This window comes from Podarcis vaucheri, assembly GCF_965113315.1.
Source record: "Podarcis vaucheri genome assembly, chromosome: Z".
Classification (NCBI taxonomy): Eukaryota; Metazoa; Chordata; class Lepidosauria; order Squamata; family Lacertidae; genus Podarcis; species Podarcis vaucheri.
The window spans coordinates 52,092,933-52,100,432 of record NC_138758.1 but is presented as its reverse complement, the minus strand read 5'-3'; the positions used below and the strand labels follow the sequence as shown (position 1 = coordinate 52,100,432).

General features: G+C 60.9%; 1 protein-coding gene across 1 annotated transcript in view; it reads right to left on the bottom strand.

Annotated features, from left to right (window-relative positions):
* Positions 1-7,500, bottom strand: part of LOC309524275 (spectrin alpha chain, non-erythrocytic 1-like) — a 199,323-nt gene that overhangs the window by 107,027 nt on the left and 84,796 nt on the right. Inside the window, 1 exon segment of the mRNA XM_082208732.1 lies at positions 3,479-3,677. Coding sequence (XP_082064858.1) covers positions 3,479-3,677 — 199 coding nt within the window.

The window sequence follows — 7,500 nt, the reverse complement described above, 5'->3', positions numbered from 1 at the left end:
TCCTTCCTTATTTCCTTTCCTCCTTCCTTTCTTCTTTCCTTCCCCCTTCCTTCCTTCCCTCCCTCCCTCCCTCTCTCCCTCCCTCCTTCCTTCTATCCTTCCTTCCCTCCTTCCCTCCCTTCATTCCTTTTCTCCCTCTCCTTTCCTCCCTCTCTCCTTCCTTCCTTCCTTCCCTCCTTCCTTCCTTCCTTCCCTCCTTCCCTCCCTCCCTCCCTTCCTTCCCTCCTTCCTTCCCTCCCTTCCTTCCTTCCTTCCCTCCTTCCTTCCCTCCTTCCTTCCCTCCCTTCCATCCTTCCTTACTTCCTTCCCGATCCGGTGGAACTGGGGACTACAACTCCCATCATCCCTCGCTCCCGGACCTACATTCGGGCCGACAGATAATTCCCTCCTTCCTTCCCTCCTTCCTTCCTTCCCTCCCTCCCTCCTTCTTTCCTTTCCTTTCCTCCTTCCTTCCCTCCTTCCTTCTTTCTCTCCCTCCTTCCTTCCTTCCTTCCCTCCCTCCTTCTTTCCTTTCCTTTCCTCCTTCCTTCCCTCCTTCCTTCCTTCTCCCTCTCCTTTCCTCCCTCTCTCCTTCCTTCCTTCCTTCCTTCCTTCCTTTCCTTCTTCCTTCCTCCCTCCCTCCTTCCCTTCCTTCCCTCCTTCCTTCCTTCCTTTCCTTCCTCCCTTCCTTCCCCCTTCCTTCCTTCCTTCCTTCCTTCCTTCCTTCCTTCCTTCTCTCCCTCCCTCCCTCCTTCCCTCCCTTCCATCCTTCCTTCCCGATCCGGCAGAACTGACCTTTTGGAAGTCGTCAAACCCACTAGCCAGCCTGAATCCCTTCCGGGATCCACCGGATCTCCAAACACAATCCGGGAGCCAATGGGGAGACGGGGACCCGATCCTGCCCCCGATCTAGCCTTCCTTCCTTCCTTCCTTCCTTCCCTCCTTCCTTTCTTCCTTCCCTCCTTCCTTCCTTCTTTCCTTCCTTCCCTCCTTCCTTCCTTCCTTCTTTCCTTTCCTCCTTCCTTTATTCCTTTCTTCTCTTCCTCCTTCCTTCCTTTCCTCCCTCCCTCCTTCCTTCATTCCTTCCTTCCTTCCTCCTTTCCTCCCTCTCCTTTCCTCCCTCTCTCCCTCCCTCCCTCCCTCCTTCCTTCCCTCCCTCCTTCCATCCTTTCTTCCTTCCTTCCCGATCCGGCGGAACTGACCTTTTGGAAGTCATCAAACCCACTGGCCAGCCTGAATCCCTTCCGGGATCCACCGGATCTCCGGACACGATCCGGGAGCCAATGGGGAAATGGGGACCCTCCCAGCTCCCCGTCTGGATCCTTCCAGGATCCACCGGATCTTTAGACACGATCCGGGAGCCAACGGGAAAACAGGGACCTGCTCCGGCTCCCTGTCTGGCTCCTTCCAGGATCCGCCGGATCTCCGGGAGCCAATGGGGAAACGGGGACCCTGACGGCCACCCAGTCCGGATCCTTCCGGGATCCACCAGATGTCTGAACACGATCCGGGAGCCAATGGGGAAATGGGGACCTGCTCCGGCTCCCCGTCCGGATCCTTATGGGATCCAGCGTATCTCCGCACACGATCCGGGAGACAATGGGGATCTGCTCTGGACCCCTGATCTGGCACAACTGACCTTTCGTCAAACTCACTGGCCAGCCTGAATCCCTTCTAGGATCCACTGGGTTTTCAGGCACGATCCGGGAGCCAATGGGGAAACGGGGACCCGGCCCCCAGTCCAGATCCTTCCGGGATCCGCCGGATCTCCAGGAGCCAATGGAGAAATGGGGACCCTTCCGGCTCCCCCAGTCTGGATCCTTCCAGGATCCCCCAGCTCTTTTCTCCGGACACGATCCGGGAGCTAATGGGGAAACGGGGACCCTGGCGGCCCCCAGTCTGGATCCTTCCGGGATCCACTGGACCCATTCCAGGAGCCGACAGGGAAATGGGAAAAGGGGACCCTTCTGGCCTCCCTGTCTGGATCCTTCTGGGATCTGCCGGATCTTTGGACACAATCTGGGAGCCAACGTGGAAACGGGGACCCTCCCGGGCCCCCAGTCCGGATCCTTCCGGGATCCACCGGCCCTTCAGACACGATCCAGGAGCCAATGGGGAAACAGGACCCTCCCGGCCCCCCCAGTCCGGATCCTTCCAGGATCCACTGGATCTCCAGGAGCGAATGGGGAAACGTGACCTGCTCCGGCTCCCCGTCCGGATCCTTCTGGGATCCGCAGACCTTCAGACACGATCCGGGAGCCAGCAGGGAAACGGGGACCCTCCCAGCCCTGATTGGACATGATCCGGGAGCCAACGGAGAAACAATACCTTCCAGCTCCCTGTCCAGATCCTTCCAGGATCTGCTGGGTCTCCAGGAGCCAATGGGGAAACGGGGACCTGCTCCGGCCCCCCAGTCCGGATCCTTCCGGGATCCACCAGCCCTTCGGACACGATCCGGGAGCCAACGGAGAAACAAGACCTTCCCAGCTCCCTCTCCGGATCCTTCCAGGATCCACCGGATCTGCGGGAGCCAACGGGGAAACGGGGACCTGCTCTGGCCCCCCTGTCCGGATCCTTCCAGGATCCACCAGCCCTTCGGACACGATCCAGGAGCCAACGGAGAAACAAGATCTCCCCAGCTCCCAGTCCGGATCCTTCCAGGATCCGCTGGATCTCCAGGAGCCAATGCGGAAACAGTGACCTGCCCAGCCCTGATTGGACACGATCCGGGAGCCAACGGAGAAACAAGACCTTCCCAAGCTCCCTGTCCGGATCCTTCCAGGATCCGCTGGATCTCCAGGAGCCAATGGGGAAACGGGGACCTGCTCTGGCCCCCCAGTCCAGATCCTTCCGGGATCCACCGGCCCTTCGGACATGATCCGAGAGCCAACGGAGAAACAAGACCTTCCCAGCTCACTGTCCGGATCCTGGAAGGATCCGCCGGATCTCCGGGAGCCAATGGGGAACCGGGTAAACTCCCGGCCCCCCAGTCTGGATCCTTTTGTGATCCCCCAGACCTTCCAAGACGATCCGGGAGCCAACGGAGAAACAAGACCTTCCCAGCTCCCTGTACGGATCCTTCCAGGATCCACCGGCCCTTCGGACATGATCTGGAGCCAATGGGGAAACGGGGATCTGCTCTGGCTCCCAGTCTGGATCCTTCCGGGATCCACTGGACCCGATCCGGGAGCCGACGGGGAAACGGGGAAAAGGGGACCCTTCCGGCCTCCCCGTCTGGATCCTTCTGGGATCTGCCGGATCTTTGGACCCCATGGGGGGGAGAGGAAGACCCAGAAACGGGGGGAGAGAAAGACCCAGAAATGGGGGGCAGAGGGAGGGGAGAGATCCACCCATAAATGGGGGGGGAAAAGACCCATCAATGGGGGGCAGAGGGAGGGGAGAGATCCACCCACAAATGGGGGGGGAGAGAAAGACCCATCAATGGGGGGGCAGAGGGAGGGGAGAGATCCGCCGGATCCCCGGGATCCACTTGACCCACCTTCTGGAAGTCGTCAAACTTCTTCTGCAGGACCTCCACCTGCTCCAGATCCGCCCCCACCTCCTCATTGGTCAGGGCCGCCTCCTTCTCGTGGATCCACTGCTGCAATTCGCTGGCTTCCCGGAAGAGGGTGAACTTCTTGCAGCTCTTCTCTAGCATGGCTTTCCGCTTCTCGCCCAGCTCCAGGAGGGAGGCGTACCTGGGGGGCAGAGGGAGACCCATAAGTGGGGGGCGGGAGACCCATACGTGGGGGGCAGAGGGAGGGGAAAGACCCATAAGTCAGGGGAAAGACCCATAAGTGGGGGCAGAGGGGGGAGAGAGAGATCCATAAGTGGGGGGAGACCCATATATGGGGGGGCAGAGGGAGGGGAAAGACCCATAAGTGGGGGGCACTTATGGGCCCAGCTCAGGAGGGAGGCGTACCGGGGGGCAGAGAAAGACCCATAAGTGGGGGGCAGGAGACCCATAAGTGGGGGGCAGAAGGGGGAGAACCATAAGTGGGGGGCAGAGGGAGGGGAAAGACCCATAAGTGGGGGGCAGAGGGGATTTCCACTTCTCGCCCAGCTCCAAGAGGGAGGCATACCTGGGGGGCAGAGGGAGACCCATAAGTGGGGGGCGGGAGACCCATAAGTGGGGGGCGGAGGAAGGGGGAGACACATAAATGGGGTAGAGGGGGAGAAAAAGACCCATAAGTGAGGGGCAGAGGGAAGACCCATAAATGGGGAGCAGAGGGAGGGGAAAGATGCATAAGTGGGGGGAGAGAAAGACCCATAAGTGGGGGGGCAGAGGGGGGAGAGAAAGGCCCATAAATGATAAATGGGGGGCAGAGAAAGGAGGGAGGCGTACCTGGGGGACAGAGGAAGACCCATAAGTGGGGGGCAGAGGGAGACCCATAAGTGGGGGGGCGGAGGGGGGAGAGAAAGATCCATAAGTGGGGGGCAGAAGGGGGAGAGAAAGTCCCATAAGTGGGGGGCAGAGGGGGGAGAGAAAGACCCATAAATGATAAATGGGGGGCAGAGAAAGGAGGGAGGCGTACCTGGGGGACAGAGGAAGACCCATAAGTGGGGGGCAGAGGGAGACCCATAAGTGGGGGGGGCGGAGGGGGGAGAGAAAGACCCATAAATGATAAATGGGGAGCAGAGAAAGGAGGGAGGCGTACCTGGGGGGCAGAGGGAGACCCATAAGTGGGGGGCGGAGGGGGGAGAGAAAGACCCATAAGTGGGGGGGGCAGGAGACCCATAAGTGGGGGAGACCCATATGTGGGGGGCAGAGGGAGGGGAAAGAACCATAAGTGGGAGGCAGAAGGGGGAGAGGAAGACCCATAAGTGGGGGGAAGACCTATACGTGGGGGGCAGAGGGAGGGGAAAGACACATAAGTGGGGGGAGACCCATACGTGGGGGGCAGAGGGGGAGAGAAAGACCCATAGGTGGGGCAGACCCATAAGTGGGGGCAGAGGGAGGGGAAAGACCCATAAGTGGGGGGCAGAGGGGGGGAGAGAAAGACACATAAGTGGGGGGCAGAAGGGGGGAAGAACCATAAATGGGGGGCAGAGGGGAAAAGGCTGTCAGGTTTCGCACTCGGGATTTCCGCTTCTCGCCCAGCTCCAAGAGGGAGGCGTACCTGGGGGGCAGAGGGAGACCCATAAGTGGGGGGCAGGAGACCTATACGTGGGGGGCAGAGGGAGGGGAAAGACCCATAAGTGGGGGACAGAAAGGGGGAGAGAAAGACCCATAAATGGGGGGCAGAAGGGGGGAGACACATAAGTGGGGAGAAGAGTGAGGGGAAAGACCCATACGTGGGGGCAGAGGGAAGACCCATAAGTGGGGGGCAGAGGGAGGGGAAAGATCCATAAGTAGGGGGCAGAAGGGAGGAGACCCATAAATGGGGAGCAGAGGGAAGGGAAAGACACGTAAGTGGGGGGCAGAGGGGATTTCCACTTCTCACCCAGCTCCAGGAGGGAGGCGTACCTGGGGGGCAGAGGAAGACCCATAAGTGGGGGGCAGGAGACCCATACATGGGGGGCAGAGGGAGGGGAAAGACCCATAAGTGGGGGCACTTATGGGCCCAGCTCCAGGATGGAGGTGTACCTGGGGGGCAGAGGGAGACCCATAAGTGGGGGGCGGGAGACCCATAAGTGGGGGGCAAAGGGAGGGGAAAGACCCATAAGTGGGGGGCAGAGGGGATTTCCGCTTCCCGCCCAGCTCCAGGAGGGAGGCGTACCTGGGGGGCAGAGGGAGACCCATAAGTGGGGGGCAGGAGACCCATAAGTGGGGACAGAGGGAGGGAGAAAGACCCATAAATGGGGGAGAGAAAGACCCATAAGTGGGGGGCAGGAGACCCATACGTGAGGGGCAGAGGGAGGGAAAGATCCATAAGTGGGGGGCAGAGAGGATTTCCGCTTCTCGCCCAGCTCCAGGAGGGAGGCGTACCTGGGGGGCAGAGGGAGACCCATAAGTGGGGGGCGGGAGACCCATACGTGGGGGGCAGAGGGGGAGAGAGAGATCCATAAGTGGGGGCGGAGGGAGGGGAAAGATACATAAGTGGGGGGCAGAGGGAGACCCATAAGTGGGGGCGGAGGGGGGAGAGAAAGACCCATAAGTCGGGGGAGAGGGGGAGAGGGGGGAGAGAAAGGCCCATAAGTGGGGGGCACTTATGGGCCCAGCTCCAGGAGGGAGGTGTACCTGGGGGGCAGAGGAAGACCCATAAGTGGGGGGCGGAGGGGGGAGAGAAAGACCCATAAGTGGGTGGCAGACCCATAGGTGGGGGGCAGAGCCATAGGTGGGGGGCAGAGGGAGGGGAAAGACCCATAAGTGGGGGGCACTTATGGGCCCAGCTCCAGGAGGGAGGTGTACCTGGGGGGCAGAGGGAGACCCATAAGTGGGGGGCAGGAGACCCATACGTGGGGGGCAGAGGGAGGGGAAAGACCCATAAGTGGGGGCACTTATGGGCCCAGCTCCAGGATGGAGGTGTACCTGGGGGGCACAGGGAGACCCATAAGTGGGGGCGGGAGACCCATAAGTGGGGGGCAAAGGGAGGGGAAAGACCCATAAGTGGGGGGCAGAGGGGATTTCCGCTTCCCGCCCAGCTCCAGGAGGGAGGCGTACCTGGGGGGCAGAGGGAGACCCATAAGTGGGGGGCAGGAGACCCATAAGTGGGGGGCAGAGGGAGGGAGAAAGACCCATAAATGGGGGAGAGAAAGACCCATAAGTGGGGGACAGGAGACCCATAAGTGAGGGGCAGAGGGAGGGAAAGATCCATAAGTGGGGGGCAGAGGGGATTTCCGCTTCTCGCCCAGCTCCAGGAGGGAGGCGTACCTGGGGGGCAGAGGGAGACCCATAAGTGGGGGGTGGGAGACCCATACGTGGGGGGCAGAGGGGGAGAGAGAGATCCATAAGTGGGGGGCGGAGGGAGGGGAAAGATCCATAAGTGGGGGGCAGAGGGAGACCCATAAGTGGGGGGCGGAGGGGGGAGAGAAAGACCCATAAGTCGGGGGAGAGGGGGAGAGGGGGGAGAGAAAGGCCCATAAGTGGGGGGCACTTATGGGCCCAGCTCCAGGAGGGAGGTGTACCTGGGGGGCAGAGGAAGACCCATAAGTGGGGGGCAGGAGACCCATACGTGGGGGGCAGAGGGAGGGGAAAGATCCGTAAGTGGGGAACAGAGGGGGAGAGAAAGATCCATAAGTCAGGGGGAGACCCATAAGTGGGGGGCAGAGAAAGACCCATAAGTGGGGCGCAGGGGGGGAGAGAAGGACACATAAGTGGGGGGAGGGGCATAAGTGGGGGGCAGAGGGGGAGAGAAAGACCCATAAGTGGGGAGGCGTACCTGGGGGGGGCAGAGAAAGACCCATAAGTGGGGGGAGGCCCATAAGTGGGGGGCAGAGGGGAGGAAGACCCATAAATGGGGGGTAGAAGGGGAGAGAAAGACCCATAAGTGGGGGGAGACCCATAAGTGGGGAGCAGAGGGGGGAGAGAAAGACACATAAGTGGGGAAAGACCCATAAGTGGGGGGCAGAGGGAAGGGA